We start from the raw sequence: 21,517 nt of genomic DNA, 5'->3' as shown, positions 1-21,517 counted from the left end.
ATCAACTGATGGTGTTAAAGCTCCAAAAGCTAAAGTCATTCCTCTTAAGGACATCCCAGCAGTGGTTAAAACCTCTGCTGCAAAGGAGTCTGAAAAGAGGAAGTAGTAAGAAAAATTTGATAACTTGTTTTGTGAATTCTGTGAGAAAAGGAACCATCTAACAAAAGATTGTTTCCACTTAAAAGCTTATGATATAAACAAAACAAGTGTCATAGTTTCAGCTGAAAGCTGCATTGTTTGTGGTAAAACAAACCACAAAACTCAAGCATGTGTGTATCTCAAAAACTTTGATATAAAAAAGAATGAGTACCTTGCTAAAACATCCTTGAGTCCATCAGCATCACCATCGGTAAAATATACAAAGAAACAACCACTGTTTGTGCCAGTTCAAACAGCTGTCACAAAACAGCTGAACTAAACATCTGTCAAAAGAGATGTTCAGGTTACTGATGCACCTCCTGCCAATCAGTTCAGAAAAGGCAAGGAAAAACAGTCTTACCACATTCCACACATTTATGAGGTCTACAAAAAGCCCTCCAAACCCAGAGTGAATAGGCATCCTTTTGGGTATCAGCAGGTGATTGGACAAGACCCTCAACAGTGGTTAGCAAGAAATAGTACTAAAACTGTCCAAACCCCTGACTTAACCACTTCTCATCACACTGCATCCATACCAGACACTGCTGAATCCCCATCCAAAACCCTGTTGGCTTTGGAGTCCTTAATGAACTAATCCTTTTACTTCATGTGCAGGGAGCTTCTGCATGCTTTGATAGTCTGTGGTATGTAGATAGTGGAGGCTCCAGGCACATGACAGGATGTAAAGCCCTCCTCAAAGACTTTAAAATCCATGGAGGGGGTGATATATCCTTTGGAAATAATAGTAAAGGGAAAGTTCTGGGGTCTGGACAGTGCAATCTGGTAATGTAAAATTTGAAAATGTCAATCTAATAGACAATCTGAAATTCAACCTTCTGAGTGTATCTCAAATGAGTGACAAAGGGTTTGGGTCATTCTTCACAAAAGACTGTTGTAGGATTGTTGGACCAGAAATGGTCAAAAAGATTGAAGCAATAATAAAAAATGGTCAAACTAAACTTGTTGCTCAAAGAAGTGGCAATGTTTATGTTGTTGACATGTCTAAAGAGTGTCCCAGAGCTGATGCCTGTCTGTTCTCAGCTGCCTCTAACAAAGAGACAGAACTTTGGCATAGAAGACTGGGGCACACAAATCTTAAGACAATAACAGAAATTTCCAAAAATGGGTTGGTGAGAGGCCTACCACAAAAATTGTTTTCATGTTCTGAACATTGCATTTCCAGTTTAAAAGGAAAACAACACAAAAGTTCTTACAAGTCCATTGAAGAGTCCAAAACAACCCAGTGTTTGCAAATTCTACACATGGATTTGTTTGGCCCAGTTCAAGTCATGAGCCTCAAAAAGAAAAGATATTGTTTGGTTATAGTTGATGACTTTTCTAGGTTTACATGGACTTTCTTTTTGCACTCTAAAGATGAAACTGCAGGCATTTTGCAAGACTTTGTGACACAGGTTGAAAAGCAATTTGACCTTCCAGTGAAAAGCTTTAGGAGTGACAATGGCACAGAATTTAAAAATAAGGAGTTGGATGCCTTCTGTGTGAAGAAAGGGATTGTAAGGCAGTACAGCATCCCTAGAACACCAGAGCAAAATGGGGTGGTTGAAAGAAAGAACAGAACCTTGATTGAGGCTGCCAGAACTATGCTTGCAGATTCAGGTTTGCCATTAACTTTCTGGGCAGAGGCAGTAAACACTGCTTGCTATGTCCAAAACAGAGTTTTAATAAACCCTAGGCACAAAAAGACTGCCTATGAAATTCTGTATAAAATCAAACCACTGATCTCATACTTCAAAGTGTTTGGCTGCCCATGCTTTATTTTAAACTTAAAAGATTCCATTTCAAAATTTACAGCCAAAATTGATTGTGGTTATTTTCTGGGATACTCAACCACTGCCAAGGCCTACAAAGTGTTCAATGCATGGACCAAGGTAGTGGAGGAGACTTTGGATGTAAAGTTCAATGAACTTTCATCAATGAAAATCCCAGCAAATCCTGCTGATCTGTTTGATCTTGAAAAATTCACTTTTGAAAATACTGCTATCAAGACTAACAGTGTAGGTCCATCAGAGGATACATCACCAGACTATGGGTATGAAATCATCATCCCTCAAAGGTCTGCCACAAAGGGAAAAGCGCCAGTTGTTCAACACAGCTGCCAAAGCTCAACCACTGCTACCTCAACAGTTGTTGACCAAAGTAGCCCATCTACCACTGCTTCCACATCCTCAAACACTGCTGACAAAAGTCCTCAAACAATGGATAAAAGTCAGCAGTGGTCCACTCCATTACCACCCATTCCACCACCTTTTGAAGCCACTGCTGGGTCATCAAAGTCACCAGCAGTGGTTAGCTCAGATGATACACATTTGCAGCCTTCACCAACAAATGCCATCATACCATACCAAGGAGATTTAATCTTCTTGAGATCTCATCCACCTGATCAAATCATTGGCAACATCAATGAAGGGGTGCTCACAAGAAGCCAAACCCAAAACATTTGTCTTTTTGCTGGCTTTCTATCACTCCATCAGCCAGTCAAGTACCAAGAGGCACTAAAAGACAACAGCTGGGTAGAAGCCATGCAAGAGGAGCTCCAATAGTTTAAAAGACAACAAGTATGGGAGCTTGTACCACTGCCAAAAGAGGTTAGTCCCATTGGCACAAAGTGGGTCTTCAAGAACAAAACAGATGAAAGGGGCATTGTTGTCAAGAACAAAGCCAGGCTTGTGGTTCAAGGTTATAGACAGGAAGAGGGGATTGATTATGATGAAACATTCGCCCCTGTTGCAAGATTGGAAGCTATCAGACTGTTCCTGGCCTTTGCTGTCAACCACAACATGAAGGTGTTTCAGATGGATATCAAAAGTGCTTTCCTCTATGGTACATTGCAATAAGAGGTGTATGTATGTCAACCTCCAGGCTTTGAGAATCCATTTTATCCTGATCATGTCTACAGGCTAAACAAAGCCTTGTATGGCCTGAAACAAGCACCAAGAGCCTGGTATGAAAGTCTTTCCAACTTTCTACTCTCAAATGGTTTCAAAAGAGGTACCAATGATAAAATACTGTTTCTTAAATGGAGAGGGAAAGATTTAATGATTGTCCAAATTTATGTGGATGACATTATTTTTGGAATCACATGTACCAAAATGTGTGAAGAGTTTAGAGAACTCATGACAGCTGAGTTTGAAATGAGTGCAATGGGTGAGCTGCAATGCTTTCTTGGTCTCCAAGTACAGCAATTGCAAAATGGAACCTTCATTCATCAAAGCAAATATGCTAAAGAACTTTTAACCAAATTTGATATGAATGATTGTAAACCATGCAGCACACCCATGGCCACAAATAAGCTGGTCATGTCTGATGAAAAGGATGAGCTGATTGACCAAACACTTTATAGAAGCATGATTGGGTCCTTATTGCTTAAGTGTCAGCAAGATAGTACATCAGCAAGTTAGACTATCACACTGAACTTGAATCTAAATTGCTTAAGTGTGATAGCAGCTTCGTTATATGATGTACCAGTAGGCAAAAGCATGAAATAATCAACTTACCAATGTGATATAAACATAAATGAACTGAATATGAGTGGGGAACAGATCAGTGGTGTATGGTTTATTGACCTTAATTCTTGCGTTGATAGATTGCTAAAATCTGAAGTTTTGGGTCTTTATACTGTTATTTCATCTAGGGATATCTTGGCTGTCTTTCTGTTCAGAACTAAAATTATACATGACCCCAGAAAATACTTGGAATTAACTCATTTCTATTTGAATGCCTGTATGTGTCCCGATACACACAATTTTGATCTGATTCTGAAATCTTCTCTGAAAAAAGTCGTGTACCTCCTCTGCTGCATCCAGATATATGCTGACCTGGAGGTGCTAGGAAACGACAACTTCTGCTGCATCCAGATACATGTTGACCTAGCTGTACGTTGTCGCGCTATAGATCTAATACACCCGAAAGAGGCCCTCAAGTGCCTAAAAGAAACCCAAGAAACCTATATCAAACTGAGAAAATCTCATTTGATCTGTATATTATACCGTCTCTGCTAAAGATCTATTCTGTTCTCTTCTCAACCTATTCCCAGTTAAGATTTCAGAAATCTGGATTGGACTTGTGAAATATGTGGTAGGGAAGATACTTGCATGATAGAGTGTGATGTTTATATTTCCAGGATTTGATTAGTATTTATTTGGGTGTTCATAGGTAAGCAATCAAAACATGATAAAACAGATTATATGCAGACCTAGACACGGTCAGGATATCTTAAAGGATGACATCAGTATACTCACCTACTACGATGAATCTTTGTGCATACCTTGATCGCGGGGGTATATCCTGAAGTGGGACACACTAGTATATCAGTAATAAAATTACCTTAACGTATCATACGGTAATGGTACTTGAAATGTTCATGCATTCTGTTTAGGTGGACAAACATACTGGTAATCGTCTTGAACTGCTTTTCACGAAAAATTAAATAAAGAATTATCTAATTGTGTGAAACAGTTTGATTGTGCTGATACGATCTTCTTACCAGTGATTCTCACAAAAATAGAGTGTTTATTGCTTTTGTTATTTACTTGCTTTCAGAAAATATAAAAAATCCAAAAATAGTGTCATTTTCTGTTTAAAGTTCTTAACGTACGGAAAACTGTTACTCTTGGAGGAACTGTTACTGATAGGGGGAGACAGTGTTAGGAAGTGAGTTCAAAATTCTCAATCAGGCAGGTTCTTATGTGTTGGACAAAAAGTTTTGCGTGTTGGTGATAAGTTGAAAAAGCTTAATCTGCTATACAGTTTAACTAATCTCTTGAAAAATAATAATTTATTTAACTTTGTTGAAAAATTCTAATGGTTTCTCGAGATGTTTGTTTTATAGTATACAGATTGAAGCAGTGTGTTGCTGAGAAGTTGCTGTGAAGATGAGAGTTTGATTGGATGCATGGTAGAACCTCCTTTCTATAATGCAGACAAGTTTGAAGAGTTTGAAGATTGTTGTGCAAATGCTGAACTGGAGTTTACTCTAGTGCTAACGTGTTGAAGATTTGGTGATTGGATGCATCAGCTTAGGGGGAGTCTGTTACTGACAGAAGCTATTGAAGCTGAAGCTATCCAAAGACCAAAGACAGTGCAAGATTACTTGAAGATTGCAAGAAGACTGAAGACAAAGTTTTTATGAAGCTATTGTCAAGGGGGAGTTTGTTGGTGAATATTTGTGACAACAGCTTAGATTTGGTCTTTGGATATCTTGTAATTAGTTAAACGATTAACAGTTAGCGGGTTTAGCTTTGTATTAGTGAGATAATTGAGTTTGGGCTAAACTAAACCCAATTGGATGTAGGGGGGACGAATTGGGCCTTGCCCATGTAGGAAACCCTAATCCAATTAGTAAACCTTGTGTTATATAAACAAGGTTAGGCTTTAGGGTTTAGGTTAATCAGTTAATCAGCCAAAACACAGTTGTTAGAGAGAATTTCGTGAGAGTGCTTAGGGCTTGGACGAAATTGTGAGGGTTAGGGTTTTGATTGATTGTAATCAGTTATTGATAGATAATCAATAAAAACCGAGTTTGATTGAATTGCTGTTTCTGTTTCCTACACGTTTTCTGCTTATTCTGATCAAGAGGATTCTGCACTCTTGATGGGATTGACAATTCTGTGAAAGATCCATACATCAAGGGGACCTACAAACAATACTCGGTTCCTTGAACTTATTATCCACAGCTTGAGCAACCGCTGCGGTTATCATCGCTTGCAATTCAGCACCAGTGATATTAATCCTGGTATTGTTGTTTTCTTCCACGGGATGACTGTTTGCTTCTTCAGAGCCAGCCATGATTTGTGTACTATATCAAACAATAATGATATATTTAAATTATATAATGAATCATCGCACTGATGATTAAATGGTCATGGTATTATTAAACCATATAGACCATTTTAAATAAAATCAATTTAATCATGATTTGCCTAGGCTACAACAGAACCATAATAAGCAATTAATAGGATATAATCCTGTATATTTATTAGACAGGGGATATAAATCGTAACTGTCAATGTCATGAAAGATATTTTCATATAGCACAAGGCTCGTCTCGAAGGACATTTAGATTGCATAAAATGCCTTGTCACAAGGACGATTAAAACATAACCAATAATCTCTTGGATCATTGATCTTTTAAGGGTCGAACATAGTTCATCGCCTTTTTGACAAGAAGTTTATAAATAAAAACTATCATTGTCATTATTACACCTTTGCTTGTAAGCTTACATATCAAATGGATGTTTTGGTGTATACATCATATTGATGTTTATTAGCCATGATTCACATTGATCATATAGGCTATATAAGTGACTTGGAAAAATCCAAGTACATTTGGAAGCTTGTGTGATTTCTCGTACCGCACAGCCAGGAATGTTAACATGTTTTCAGATGTCAACAAGGATTTATTGTCTTAAAAAGGTTGTACCATCATAGCCATTTAATATTTTGGCTAGGTTATACCTCTAAGAACTTCTTTGGCAGATCAATTTAAAAATTGAAGAGATATAGAAGGGTGATGTAATAAAATACATATTTAAAATCCAAAGAAATTCCATAAAACATTAAACTATTACAAAGGTGCCCTAAACGGGTCTTGAACAAACATACTGCCCACGCAGGGGCTACAGAAACATAAATAAGTCCTCGCAGGGACTAGGTACTGAAAATAAAATGTCCTCACAGGGACTTGATTGAAAGTAAAATACAAAATACAGTAAACAACTTTCTATTTCTTTTTGCCTTTGATGAGTGAAGAAACACTAGATAAATGACCGGAATCAAATTATCTAGGGGGTTAGGTTCTGCATAAAAGGGTGGTTCTCTCTCGTTCGATTCAAGGGGACTGATCTTCTTCACTGGTGAACACTGCAAAATAGAACACCGTTAGCCTAGTCAAGGGGAGGACGGAGGTTCTCTCCTTGACCCGACTCCGGCGTGAGAATAAGTATGTGTTTATGAAGAAGAAGAAGTATTGACGAAGTGTGTGTAATTTGAAATTCATACCTGAATTACTCTCATATTTATAGCCGGGAGTTTTAGGCGGGAAAACCCGTTGCTCGAAATATTAACGGAAGATGCTAACCCCGAAAGTGGTTATTTTCCTTCCGTTAACTCTTTTGATCAGATTGTGTTATCACACAAATCGCGATCTTGATCAAAGGCTGGGGGATTGACACGTGGAAAGTGAGCAAGTGGAGGTTTCTCTCCAATTCCATGCCATCATCATGATTTCAGGATGGCTTGTGGTGATGACACGTGTCCAGACGGTTATAATCGTCTGGTGGTGCACGATTGAGTCTTCTAGAAGATTGTTGCCACAATCCAGTGTGACTCCTTACTGTGTGGTACCAGCTTAGTAAATAATATCCAAGTCTGGGTATTATTTAAGCGGAAGTATTTGCTAGGATTTCTATCCCTTTGCTATAGAGAAGTGGCGCAAGGATTTGTCTACTCCCTTTTGGCACGCGGGTGTTATCTGTTATCTTTCTTCTTAATTCTGTAGGGCCAGCGCGCGGCCGCGCAAGGCCTAAAGAAGTCTAAAAGACGAGGTTGTGGAATGGTCCCTGTAGGATCGTTACACGAACTGACGAATCGATCAGAAGAGTGCTTAGACTAAATCAGAGGCGGAATTCATTGATTTAGTCTTTGTTCAGCTTGATTTCACTACTTAAAGTCTCCTTTGTTGATTATCTGACAAATATACAAGTTCCGGAGACAAACAGGCAGGGCTTCGCCGTACACACACACAACTGCTCTCATAGATCCGCTCATCTAACCCCCTATATATAGGCAACAGGGTTCGCTTATATGGACATGTCCATATAAGCGAACCTCATATGATCAAATAAGCGAACCTTCAAGCTTATGATCATATGAGTGAACCTACATATATGACACATAATCGGACCTATCAAATACATATGTTCTCGATTTCCGTTCACTATACAATCAGCCCTAACCTAAGACTCGAACTAAGATGTAGTCGACAGACAACTGCACCAACAGACTCCCCCTTGAATGTTGACAGAATCTTCAGTGAGAGTCTTCAAACATTGACAGCTCTTCAATCTTGATCGGCCTTCTTCAGGAACTCTTCCTGGAATTAAGTACCTGGATCTTTCTCTGGCTCTAACTTTCATCAGACTTCCCCTATCATCATGCTGGGATCGCCGTCTGGAAATCGTTATCACCATTGAAATCAACTCCTGGCTTTATCAGTTTAAACTTCTTCTCAGATTCTGATGTATCTCCTGGCTTTCCGTAGCAACAGGATCAGAAACCTACACAACTCAAACAATCTATCACAAACAAACACAATTGTGATTCAACTTAATGAATCAACTAATCATTTAAGAATATTCAAGAATTTTTCACATATAACAATTTATTAAACTTTCCAAAATCTGATTAATCATTTCAAATCATTTTAACCAAACCAACTATTCATCTTGTTTAGCCTTTGAGATTTTGAATTTCAGCTCTCCAACATCAGTTGTCGAAAATCTTTTTGGATTTTTCAAATATGAAACACAAATGCAATAACATCAATTAAAATGCAGAAATGAAATATATACAAACATATTTTTGTGAGTTCGTGCAAGAGGATCATATCAGCTGCTGACTAGACACTAGCACCGTTAAGCTGTTATTTCATTTTAAGCTTTTAAACAGTTCGCGTAGATTGCCGATATTCTGATCCACTTAAATTCTCACAAAATGTTCAACTCGTTCGGGATACAGATTTAGTGTTTTTAGAACTTGAACATCCACATGTGTCCCACCTTAGTATATACTCCCGCATCCAGACCCCAGTATTCAGTCTTACAGGTGAGTATACCACAGCTGATATCTGTTAAGGGGTAATGTGCGAGGGTCGTGAGAGCTCAGGTCGATACTTCCGTATACGCAGAGAGATGACGGCTTCGACTTTAGGTGGGTCCCCTTTAGAGGATCTTTTATTACAACAGCAAAGATTATCAATTTTATTGTTTAATCAGATTGCTGAGGGCTAGCTTATATTTCAAAGCTTTTTGCAGAAAGTATTATCCGGGGACTAGGTCAGTACTTCCATACAGCAGAAGTCCCGGGATAATACCCCAGATATCACTGAGTATAAAGACCTAGTATCTCAGAATACGGGACCCTTCAAACAGGATTTCAGGGGTTACCTATATATCCTGGAGGTGTTCCCCATGTAGACGTAAGTAAAATTTATGTTTATATCCCAAACTGATCTACTAATTCTGTGAAAACCTACCGGCACATCTTTAGCGAGACTGCTTAATTGCATTTATACATTACAAATCTTTAGTGTACTGTGCCAGTCTAGCTGATGTACTATCATTTCCCCTATTTGCACCAAAAACTCATTTTTTAATTTTTCAATGTTTTTGACATTTTCAAATTTTCTATTTTTTTTTTAAATTTTACTCCCCCTAAAATCAAAATATGTTCCAATTTTGATTTTCTGGGAAAATTTGAAACAAACTATACAAAGCTTGACAACATGATATCGAATTGCTTCGATTCGCCATCCACTTGACGTAAACAATCAGAACTCCCCCTCTCAACAAACTATTTTCCCATTATGATCTCAAAACACTTAAGTTTATTTTAATCAAAATGGTTTTTCCGGAAAAATTAGTTTGTTTACCAAACATTTGTAGGTTCGGGGTTATCTCATCGTCTTGTTTTCTTCAAACATTAGAAAGATTTATCATTTTCAGTTTTACCATAAGCCATATGTAGAAAATCAAGTACAATTTAATGACCCTGATTTACCACATTTAAGTCAAAAAATCACCAAAGTGCAATTTCTCAAGAAATATGCTGATTCATGTTCCACGCTTACCAACCTGGGAACTCCGGCAAGTCAGGTTTTTCATTTAAACAGATTCACCCAAGCCTGACGGTCCTTGGGTGATTTCGAATTCTTATTCAACAACGGTGGAAAATTTGCATCATCCATTGTTAAATCTGAATTCTCCTTTTTTACCTCAACCAATGGCTCCTCTGGCTTTGACGAACCAGAATCATTGCCTGCAGGTGGCTTGTCTGACTTTGACCTGTCAATTCATCGCCGACCATTTTCTTCTTCTTCTTTTCTACTTTCGTCCTCAGATTTGTATCTGATGAATTCATCTTGCTTGACTTTGCAGCCGAGGGAGTCGATTCATCAGAACTCTTATTCAATCTGTCTGGTGAACCCGAGGACAAAATCTTCTCGAGATACTCTTTCGCATTCTTCCTCTTTTTCCTCAGTCTGTCTTTCTGCCCCTGTGAAAGTTTAACTTTCTTTTCTTGAATTAACTGTTCTTGAACTTTAGGTTTTAGAACCTTCTGTTCATGGGGCTTGACTTTGACTGGAATCTTTGCCAATTTCTGAGACTTAGCCCTCAATCTTTCATTCGATTTCCTTGGGCATTCTATGGCAATGTGACCTTTGATTTGGCAATTGTAGCATCTTCTGGTCTCATAACTCCAATTCCGACAGTTAACAACAATGTGTCCTTGATAACCGCATCGGTAACACACTTTGTTATCGTACCGTATACCACCTTCACACCAAACGCTCAGATCATAGCATTGTCTGGCTTGGTGATATTCCTTCCTCAAGTTTGCTGGATTTGACTTTTGAGCACTGTGGTCTGACCTGCACCACTTATTACCCACACTTTTTGAGTTTTCATTTTTTACTTTTTGTAATTTTTCATTGCGATTGGATGATCGATCTGATGAACTTTTATTATCTTTTTGTTTCTGTTCCACTTTCTTCTTCAAAGGTCTTTGTTTAGAACATTCACCTTTTTCAGTCGATTGTAGAAAAGTTTTCTGAAATTTTTCTTTTAATTTTAAAAACAATTTTTGTTTTTCTAATTTTTCATTTTCATCATCAGATTTTTCATCGCAATCTTCAACTTTGACATTGTCAAAGTTTGTGACATCGTCACTTATTGGAACTGAATTGATTGGTTTTGGACAGGGAAAATTCAAACTGTCTGATGCAGTCACAAAACCTATCAATTTCTTCTCAAGTTCATCAATCTTGTTTCTTGAGTTCTTAGCTTCATTTTCAAGCTGAGATATTCTTTCAAGATGAGACTTGATAGAATTTTCATTGTCATTTTTTCATGTTTTCAAGAACAGATTTTTCATTTTCCAAAACTTTTATCTGTTCTTGAAATTTTGTTTCATTTGCTTTCAGATTCTTGTTTTCCAGCTTAATCTAGAAATTCTCATCTTCTGAAGATTTCTTTTTGCTTTCAAACTCTTTTTCCAACTCTTCAATTTTCTTTCTAGCACATTCACTTTCTTTTTCAAGTTAAATAATTTTCTGAAGATGGGAATTGATCAATTTTTGCTTTTCAATGTTGTTTTGACTAAAAACATTTCTCCCATCTTCAAGAATTTTCATTTGATTTTTAAATTCTTTTTCACTTCTTGATTTTTCAATTTCAAAATCCTTAATTTTCTCTTCAAAAACGTTTTCTTTTTCTTTCAACTTCTTGTTTTCAAATGACAAACTGTTCAAATTACTTAACAGTTTGTCATTTTCAACCTTCAGTTTCTCACACATTTCCTAAAATATAAGAATCTGTTTAATATCAGTTTGCTTCTCGTCTTCCAACTTCTTGACTTCCGATGTCAAACTTTCCGCATCTTTCAAGAGTTTGTCATTCTCAGTCTTGAAGCTGTCACATTTGGAGCACACTAATGCAGAATTTGAAACTTCATTCTTCACAGATTCTTCATTCATTGACGTTTCATTTATTTCTGCCTTGTATGTTCCTGCACAAACAATTTTAACAAAGTCAAGAGGTTTTAAATTTTCATCAATATAACAACCTCTTTTATAATCATACTTCATGTTTTGTTTTGCACCAAAACATATACAAATTCTTTTATTAATCTCAGTAATTACATCCAAATTGATTTTATCCAGATTTCCCAGATTCAGTTTATCTAGATTCTCTTTGATTTTATTCATCAATATTTTCTTCTTTTCAAAATTTTCATAATGACGCTTTTGAAGTTTACTGATGAAATCAGATGGATGTAATTTCGAGAATTTAGGCTTTTGTTTTAATTTCTTTAGAACATCATCCCATTCGGCAAATAAAGCAGCTTCCAACTTTGATATCTTTTCAGTATCTGTCAAATTTATTCCAAACGATTTTAACTTATCCATCAAGTAATCAAATCTTTTTTCCATCTCTTTCAAGCTTTCATTCTGTTGACAAGCAAAGTTTTCAAGTCTAAGAATCCAAATCCTCTTATCATCTTGATCATACAGACTTGTACGATGCCTTCCAAATCTATTTAAACTTTCAACAAACTTATTCTCTTCTTCATCAAACATTTTTGTCATCGTTCAAATAATCTCGACAAATTTGTTGTTCACAAAAGCGAAGCACCACTATGATAGAAAAGCGAACCACAAATTGTTCAAATAAGCAGATCACCTATTGTACAAACGAGCGAACCAGTAAACAACCTCACGAGCGAACCTGACCACAACCCAATGAGCGAACCTGTTTGATGTCTATTGGAGCGGACCAGATTGTTTCAATAAGCGAACCACTTGAACGAACCTAAGTGCAATTTGGAACGGACCTATACACAAAATGTCTCTAAAAGCGGATCTCTTGAGCGAACCTAGGTGCTATTTGGAGCGGATCTACTAAAATGTGTCCAAATAAGCGAATCTATCCACTGTCCGAATAAGCGGACCTAAGTTTGAAGCAGTTTTGACCCATTTTTAGTCCGTAATTTGGTCCGAAACTTTCAAGGGTTTATCTAAGTCCAATAATACACAATCTGTGAAATTTTGGTTCAATTTTGACCGGTAAAACTCCCTGAACTGATAAAAGAAGGTGTAGAAATCAGAATTTTTGAGCGAAAACGAGCTAAACGGTAAGAACTCTTCCTCCTGAGCTCTGATACCACTTGTAGGATCGTTACACGACCTGGCGAGTCGATCAGAAGAGTGCTTAGACTAAATCAGAGGCGGAATTCATTGATTTAGTCTTTGTTCAGCTTGATTTCACTACTTAAAGTCTCCTTTATTGATTATCTGACAAATATACAAGTTCCGGAGACAAACAGACAGGGCTTCTCCGTACACACACACAACTGCTCTCATAGATCCACTCATCTAACCCCCTATATATAGGCAATAGGGTTCGCTTATATGGACATGTCCATATAAGCGAACCTCATATGATCAAATAAGCGAACCTTCAAGCTTATGATCATATGAGCGAACCTACATATATGACACATAAGCGGACCTATCAAATACATATGTTCTCGATTTCCGTTCACTATACAATCAGCCCTAACCTAAGACTCGAACTAAGATGTAGTCGACAGACAACTGCACCAACAGTCCCAAGAACTTGATATGAGGTTTTTGGGACCTTACCCCTTCAAGTCCCCCAGTCTAGTGTTGCTCTTATGCAAATAAGTGGAGCATTGGACTATGAGAGAATGGTTCTTATAGGTTTTTTTGGCGCGAAAGTGGGAAATCTTCTATGAGAAGGTACACTTTGCTTATTATGCCGATGCTTGGAAATTTTTGATTTTGGATAAATGAACAGTTTGAGAAAGGATATTTATGCCTTTGTTTGAACTGTTGCAATCTTGGGTGAAGAGTTTGTAATTATGAGCTTACGATAGCTGACGTCATTTTTTATATGTTGTGCGGACTCTTCGTCTTCTGATTTAACAGTAGTTCCTGGGAATTTGTATGGACCCTGTCAGAGGGTTTTAAGTGGGATGTGATACTTGCAGTGGCAGCGCCGTTGAGACGGCAGTTGATTTGACACTTAATCATCACGACTCTTATCTCGATGTTACCGCTTCTCTCTGTTGGCCTTTATATTTACTTTGGGTATGAGACTCCTTTCCTAATTTTGATAAGAAAAAATGGAGAATAGGAGACCGATTTAATGGAGAAGGCTTTCTATTGTTTTGAAGGTGCTAGATGCTGCTGATGGTTTGCTACTGCTTTCCCGTCCAGTAACTGATCTTGTTGTTAGGGACGGAAGTGTTGAAAATGCAAATCGTCGGGATGTGTTGGAGGAAAGTATCCGTCTTCGTCTTGCTGACGATAACAATGGTGGAGTTACTCGGTTGTCAGCACACCTTGTGACCCGGTCCTTTCCGGTTGATCGGAGAGGGAGTTCGGCGATCGTTTACCAACGGCGTCGCCGTGTTGCTGTTCCGGCTGAAGTTCCGGCTGGTATTGCTGAAGATGATGAAGAAGGTGTCAATCCTTGGATCGTTGATCCCCGTCCCTTGAGTGAGTATAGTGAGGTTCTTTATACTCTATATGGGGTACTGGATCAACTTTCCTAATTTTTTTATTAGTACTCTTTTCTCTTTTGTTTTTGAAGAAACACTGTTGTGTTCTTTGTAAATGGTTTGTTTAGAGTGCTTTGTTGCACTAATGATTGTTTTTTGATGCACTGTTGTGCATGCCTATTTGAATGGTTTATAAGTTATGTTTGGATTACAATATATTGCCTATGTTTAATTGCTTTGTTTAGGTAGAGCGAATTAGAATGGTATTGTACTCATGTGTGAACGTGTGTCTAAAATGCGCACAAGGTTATACTTCTTTTGACTGTTCATGAGGCGTACAATGTTTACCATATTGTTTTGCATAAACCAAAAGAATTATAAGCGGTTTGTAACAAACAATAACATGTGTAAAGATAACTGTTGCATTGATAAGGCGTAAAGCCAATTTATACAAAGTAAAGTAGGAAAAATATATTTCTTGTATATATTTCAACAGCGCGGCTATATATAACACCTACGCAATTGTTGCGCGTTCCAGGTGCGAGGGACTGATGTTCCGTCGATTCTTCTTAGAGTGTATGCCCCTTTGCCGAGGACCTCGTTGATAATGTATGGCCCTTCCCATTTTGGCGCAAGCTTGCCCGGTTTTTCCGCATTGGAAGCTTCGTTGTCACGTAAGACGAAATCTCCTGGAACAAAAGTACACACACATACTCGCGCTTGTAGTACTTTTCCAGTTTGGATTTATATCTTGCTTCTGCGATGGTGGCGTTTTCGCGCCTTTCTTCAAGAAGGTCTAAATCCATCCTCCGCTCTTTCTCATTCTTTTGCTTCTCCATGGCAAGCATGCGCGGTGATGGAAGGCCAATTTCGGCTGGGATAACCGCCTCTGATCCGTACACAAGGCTGAATGGGGTTTCTCCCGTACTTGTCTTTGGCATGGTGCGATGAGCCCATAATATGCTGGGGAGCTCATCGACCCATCCTCTGCGTGCCGTCCTGAGTCTTGCCTTTATGCCGTCAACTATTTATTTGTTGACACTTTCAACTTGCCCATTTGCTTGTGGATGCGCCACAGAGGCAAAGTTGTGTTCAATCTTCATTTCTTTGAACCATTTCTGAAGATCTTCTGAGGCGAAGATGGTGTCGTTGTCGGAAATGATGCGCAATGGTAATCCGAATCTGCAAATAATATGTTCCCATATGAATTTTCGGATTACCATTGCTGTTATTGAAGCTAATGCCTTGGCTTCAACCCAATTTGTGAAATAATCTACCGCCACGATAATGAATTTTACTGCGCCAGGCGCGTCAGGGAATGGTCCAACAAGATCGATGCCCCATTGTTGGAAGGGCCAGGCAGATGTGACTGGAACAAGCGGATTTTTCGGACGGAGGGTTTTTGGTGCATGACGTTGATAAGCTACGCATTTCCGTAGCAATTCTACCGCGTCCACATGCATCCCTGGCCAATAGTAACTGGCGCTCATGATCTTAGCTACTACCATGCGCGGACCCACGTAAGCCTTCATGGATTTCCCTGACTAAGTATTGCGCGTCTGTTTTGTCAACACAACGTAGGAGTGGTCCCATGAACGATTTTCGGTACAGGATTCCGTCCACCATCTCACAGTTTATTGCCTTGTTCTGGATTTTCATGGCTTCTGCCTTTCCTTCCGGAAGTTTGCCGTGCTGTAGGTACATGATGATTGGGGACATCCAGGATGGATTGCCAATCTCTACAATGTTTACATGCTTGAGAGGAACAGAAGGATTGGACAATACCTTGATGCGCACCTCTTTTGCTAGATGTCTGAAGCTGGCGGCTGCCAATTTGTTTAGTGCATCCGCGTGCTTGTTTTCGCTTCTGTTTATATGATTTATTTTGAACGCTTGGAATTGCTGACTAACATCCACGTTTCTTCCAGATATAACGCCATAGCCTCTCCCTTCGCATCGTAGTGCCCATTAACTTGCTCGGCCACCAGTATTGAATCAACGTTAGCTTCAAGATTTTTCGCTCCCATTTTAAGCGCTAAACAGAGGCCTGCTAGAAACGCTTCATATTCTGCCTCATCGTTTGTGCTTCGGAAATCTAAGCGTATCGCATATGTAAGCTCGTGATCGTCTGGGCTGACCAATCGGAGGCCTGCGCCTGCTCCATCATCATTAGATGCCCCATCTGTGTGTAGGGTCCAGACTCTGTCGTCAAAAACGGGATCAGGGTTCTGGATCGCTTCACATTCTTGCAATTTATCCATGGGGACTTCTGTGGCGAAGTCTGCTAAAACTTGCCCTTTGATTGCTGGCCGTGGTCTATACAGGATATTGTATCCTCCCAATTCTATGGCCCACTTAGCCAGTCTTCCCGCGCCATCGGGCTTTGATAAAATCTGCCCCAAGTGGTAGTTAGTGAGAACTGTAATAACATGACCTGAGAAGTACCAGCGAAGCCATCGAGATGCATGTACTAGTGCGAGGACTAGTTTTTCTATCATTGAGTAGCGTGTTTCTGGGCCAGTGATCATCTTGCTGATGTAGTAGATTGGAGTCTGGACGTTTTCTCTTTCCACCATTAACACTTCGCCGACTACTACCTCTGCTGCGGATAAGTACAGAATCAGCGGTTCTTTTTCTCGTAGCGCTGTTAGTGTTGGTAGCTGAATTAAACATTCCTTCATTTGTTTGAAAGTTGTTTCCGCTTCTGGCGTCCACTGGAAGTGAGTTTTCTTAGCGCAGTTTCGCAGCGTACTAATGAACGGATAAGACTTCGTAGCGTGATTTGCCAAGAATCTGTTCAAGGCTGCTAATCTTCCCTCGAGTCTTTGCATCTCTTTTATCGTTGAAGGTGATGGCATTAACCGGATGGCTTGCACCTTTTCTGAGTTAACTTTAAAGCCATCCCTTGTTACTATGAAGCCCAAAAATTTTCCTTCTTCCATCCCAAAAGAACATTTTGTTGGGTTAAGCTTTAAGTTGACATTGCGTAATGAATTGAACGTTCGCTGGATGTTTTCGAGCATAGTTTCTTTTGACGAGGTCATCCATGTATACTTCAACTGTTTTCCCGATGTCTTCTCCGAAAACCGTATCCATCAATCTCTGATAAATAGCCCCGACATTGCGCAACCCGAAGGGCATTTTTTGTATAACAGAAAATACCTTTATCAGTTCGGAAGGCTGTTTTGTCTTCATCTTCTCTTTCATTAAGACCTGATGGTAGCCTTTGTAACAGTCGAGAAAACATTTCCATCTGAAAGATGCCAAAGAATCAACTTTTTTGTCGATTTCTGGAAGCGCGTAACAATCTTTTGGGCAAGCTTTATTCAGGTCTTTGAAGTCGAGCACATTCTCCACCCGCCATTGTACTTTTGAACCATGACTAGATTAGCGACCCAGGTATGGTACTGTACTTCGCGCAGGATTCCGGCTTTGAGCAATTCTGTGACCTGCTCATTCATTGTTTCCGCCGTTTGTGTGCTAAGACTACGTCTTCCCTGCGTGACAGGCTCTGCTGAGGGTTTGACATTTAGACAGTGTTGCGTAATTTCTCGCAGAACTCGGGTCATATCTGCTGGGCACCAGGCGAATATGTCTTTGTTGTTTGAAAGTAACTCCTTCAACTGTACTCGTATTGCCGGTGAGATGGCGTATCCCAGTAAGATTGTTTGTTCTGGGTATTCTTCGTTTAAGACCCATTTCTCCGGTTCATTTGATGTTGAGGGTTTGGCGGCCATCTTTGCTGGTGGCTCATCATCAACGTACATGACCTCTTTGCTTGAGTACAAAATCGCGACTCCAGTTTCTGTTGGGAACCCGCACGCAGCATGTGGAATAGAAGTGATCATTCTGAATTCCCTTTGTGATCTTCTTCCTAGCAAAACATCATGGCTGGATGTTGCTGGCATGACCATAAAGTTTACTGTGACTCTGCGCGAATGCTCGCCATCTGATAGGGTCACAGGAAATGCAATCTGCCCTAATGGAAATACAGCTTCATTGCAAAAACCGGTGGGAGGGAAATCAACCAGCTCTAATCGTGCTATGTCCTCTGGATCAAGCTGTTTGAAACACTGCTCATACATGATATCCATCTAGCTTCCTGGATCTATGAACATATAGTCTGCTCTGTAGTGGCCGAAGATGCCAGTAATGATTACTGGTCGTTCTTCCTGAGGACCTCCAGGGACAATAGGAAACACAACTTGCTGTTCCTCCAATGCTGATTATGGTTTCGTTTATTTGGCCTTCGTGAGGGACCTCCTTGTACCATGTGTATCTGCTTGGATCTGGCTGTTTTGGTTTCTTCCAATTTTTGAATCATCTCGTCATGACTACTATTTTGGATGTACCACTGATTAGGTGTCTGTGGAAACAATACTGTAGTGTCAAATTTCTCTTTATCAGATCTGACATTTGATAACCCAGATCTATTGTTTTGCTTGAAAACCTGGTTCATAGTGATCTGGAATCTGCCGAACCAGTATTCTGGAGGTTTCTCTAAGAGTTGATCTGAACATTTATGAACTCTTATGGAGTCATCTTCTTCTGGTTGACTGTTCTTGTTTTCTTTTATTCCCAAAATTCTGTCGACCTGTATATCTAGGGTTGTAAAACCCTTGGATTCAGATCGAGGACTTGACGGGTGAAATGATGAATTCTCCGCCATGTGAAAACAGAGAATGATAGGAAATAAATCGAAACGAGAAAAAACAGATGAAACAGAGAGATCGGTGGGCGCCAATGAAGAAACACTAGATAAATGATCGGAATCAAATTATCTAGGGGGTTAGGTTCTGCATAAAAGGGTGGTTCTCTCTCGTTCGATTCGAGGGGACTGATCTTCTTAACTGGTGAACACTGCAAGACAGAACACCGTTAGCCTTGTCAAGTTGAGGACGAAGGTTCTCTCCTTGACTCGACTCCAGCGTGAAAATCAGTATGTGTTTATGAAGATGAAGAAGTATTGACGAAGTGTGTGTAACTTGAAATTCATACCTGAATTACTCTCATATTTATAGCCGAGAGTTTTAGGCGGGAAAACACGTTGCTTGAAATATTAACGAAAGATGCTAACCCCGTAAGCGGTTATTTTCCTTCCGTTAACTCTTTTGATCGGATTGTGTTATCACACGGATCGCGATGTTGATCAAAGGCTGGGGGATTGCCACGAGGAAAGTGAGCAAGTGGAGGTTTCTCTCCAATTCCATGCCATCATCGTGATTTCAGGATGGCTTGTGGTGATGACACGTGTCCAGACGGTTATAACCGTCTGGTGGTGCACGATTGAGTCTTCTAGAAGATTGTTGCCACAATCCAGTGTGACTCCTTACTGTGTGGTACAAGCTTAGTAAATAATATCCAAGTCTGGGTGTTATTTAAGCAGAAGTATTTGATGGGATTTCTATCCCTTTGCTATAGAGAAGTGGCGCAAGGATTTGTCTACTCCCTTTTGGCGCGCGGGTGTTATCTGCTGTCTTTCTTCTTAATTCTATAGGGCCAGTGCGCGACCGCGCAAGGCCTAAAGAAGGCTAAAAGACGAGGTTGTGGAATGGTCCCAAGAACTTGATATGAGGTTTTTGGGACCTTACCCCTTCAATGAGACTTGCAAGGCCCTTGAGAAAGCTGTTGTGCTTCTTGTTGGTTTCATCTGCTTTACGCTCAACCCTATCCAACCTCTGTAGAATCTCCTGAGTTTGCTACTGTTGGGGAGGAGGAGGTTGTTGATATGGGTGGTATTGATACCCCTGCACCGGATATCCAATTGGGTAAACTGGATGGTAAGAAGAAGGATAAAGGGCATTGTACTGTGTGGTCGTAAGATACGGATCTTGGGCTCCATATTTCGCAGTGGTTGGATATCCAGATGGGTTATACCCAGATGAACCTGGGTATGTCGGTATCGAGTTGTCAAAACCCATTGGCGGTGGCGGTGGTGCATAAGAAACCGGTGGAGGATCGTCTTCCGGCACCTCGTGCGAGGGTCCACCCATTTGTGGGTCCTCGGGGATAGGAGGGTAAGAGCTTAAACCTTGAGGATAACTGAACCGAGGTCCTCCTCGCATGGATATTCGTGCATTCCTCCTTCGCCTCGGCAGCTCGGAAGGTGGCTGAGGTGGTTGTTGAGGCGGTTCCTCAACAGGTAGAGGTGGAGGAGTGACAGCTTGAAGGTACGGCTCATTCAAAGGAGGTTGAGTTGGGGAGTTATGATATGAAGGGGTGAATTCCCATTCATACTTGGCCCACCTTTCAGCAAATGAATCGGGCCCTTGGTACGACGATCCTTGATATGGAGAACCGCTAGAAATGCTAATAGGATGGCCCGGTGTTCCGGTTTGCAGATCTGGGTTTGGTTCATCATCCATTTCCATCTCCTAGGAGAAGTGATCTTCAGGTCCTAGAGGATTGTAACCCAGAAAGTCGTTGACATAGTCATTGGGATTGAACTGGGCTGGAAAGTAGGTGGAATCCGAGTGATGGAAAGAATGTGAATGCAAGGAATGATAGGATTGGTGGGAATGGTGGGAATCATGCGAATGGTGTGAATCATGGGAGTGAAGGGCATGCTGGGGCTCGTCTGGAATAGGCGGCCCAAATGATGGATGAAAAGAAGGTGATGAACTCAATGAGACCGAGTGTCTCGCGGGTTCATAAGAATGACCCCAATGGTCACAGGAATCTGAACTAGAAAATGACGCAGACGGGGTGCGCCTATGGGAAGGTCCTGCATGTGCTGATGGTCCACCTCGCATTGGACCCTTTCCTTTGCCTCTCACTCTTGGCGGCATTGTTGATGATCAATCCTGTCAAAACAAGTAAAATAAAACATAAACAACAAAAGGACAGTTAAGAATAAATCCTAGGTCATTAGCCTAGATTCGGAAGTCTAAGGATTGCGCTTATTGTGTCATTGAGATTAAACACAAAAAGTTAGTGTTTAATTCACTCAATGTTGGCTCTGATAGGAACCTGTCACACCCCGATATTTCCACATATTACCTGTGGGCCCGGCGGGGAGTATCGTGACGTAGTTGATATCATCATTGTCAATACACAATAT

The 21,517-nt window shown here is 40.0% G+C and overlaps 1 protein-coding gene across 1 annotated transcript; it reads right to left on the bottom strand.

Moving 5' to 3' along the window:
• Positions 1 to 20,156: 20,156 nt before the first annotated feature.
• On the bottom strand, positions 20,157 to 20,828 carry LOC110906554 (calcium-binding protein P-like). Its single transcript, XM_022151667.1, has one exon. It carries the CDS (start codon positions 20,826 to 20,828, stop codon positions 20,157 to 20,159), a length of 672 nt encoding a protein of 223 aa, XP_022007359.1.
• Positions 20,829 to 21,517: the final 689 nt, after the last annotated feature.

This window comes from Helianthus annuus, chromosome 14, assembly GCF_002127325.2.
Source record: "Helianthus annuus cultivar XRQ/B chromosome 14, HanXRQr2.0-SUNRISE, whole genome shotgun sequence".
NCBI classification, from domain to species: Eukaryota; Viridiplantae; Streptophyta; class Magnoliopsida; order Asterales; family Asteraceae; genus Helianthus; species Helianthus annuus.
This window is presented reverse-complemented; position numbering and strand designations above follow the sequence as displayed.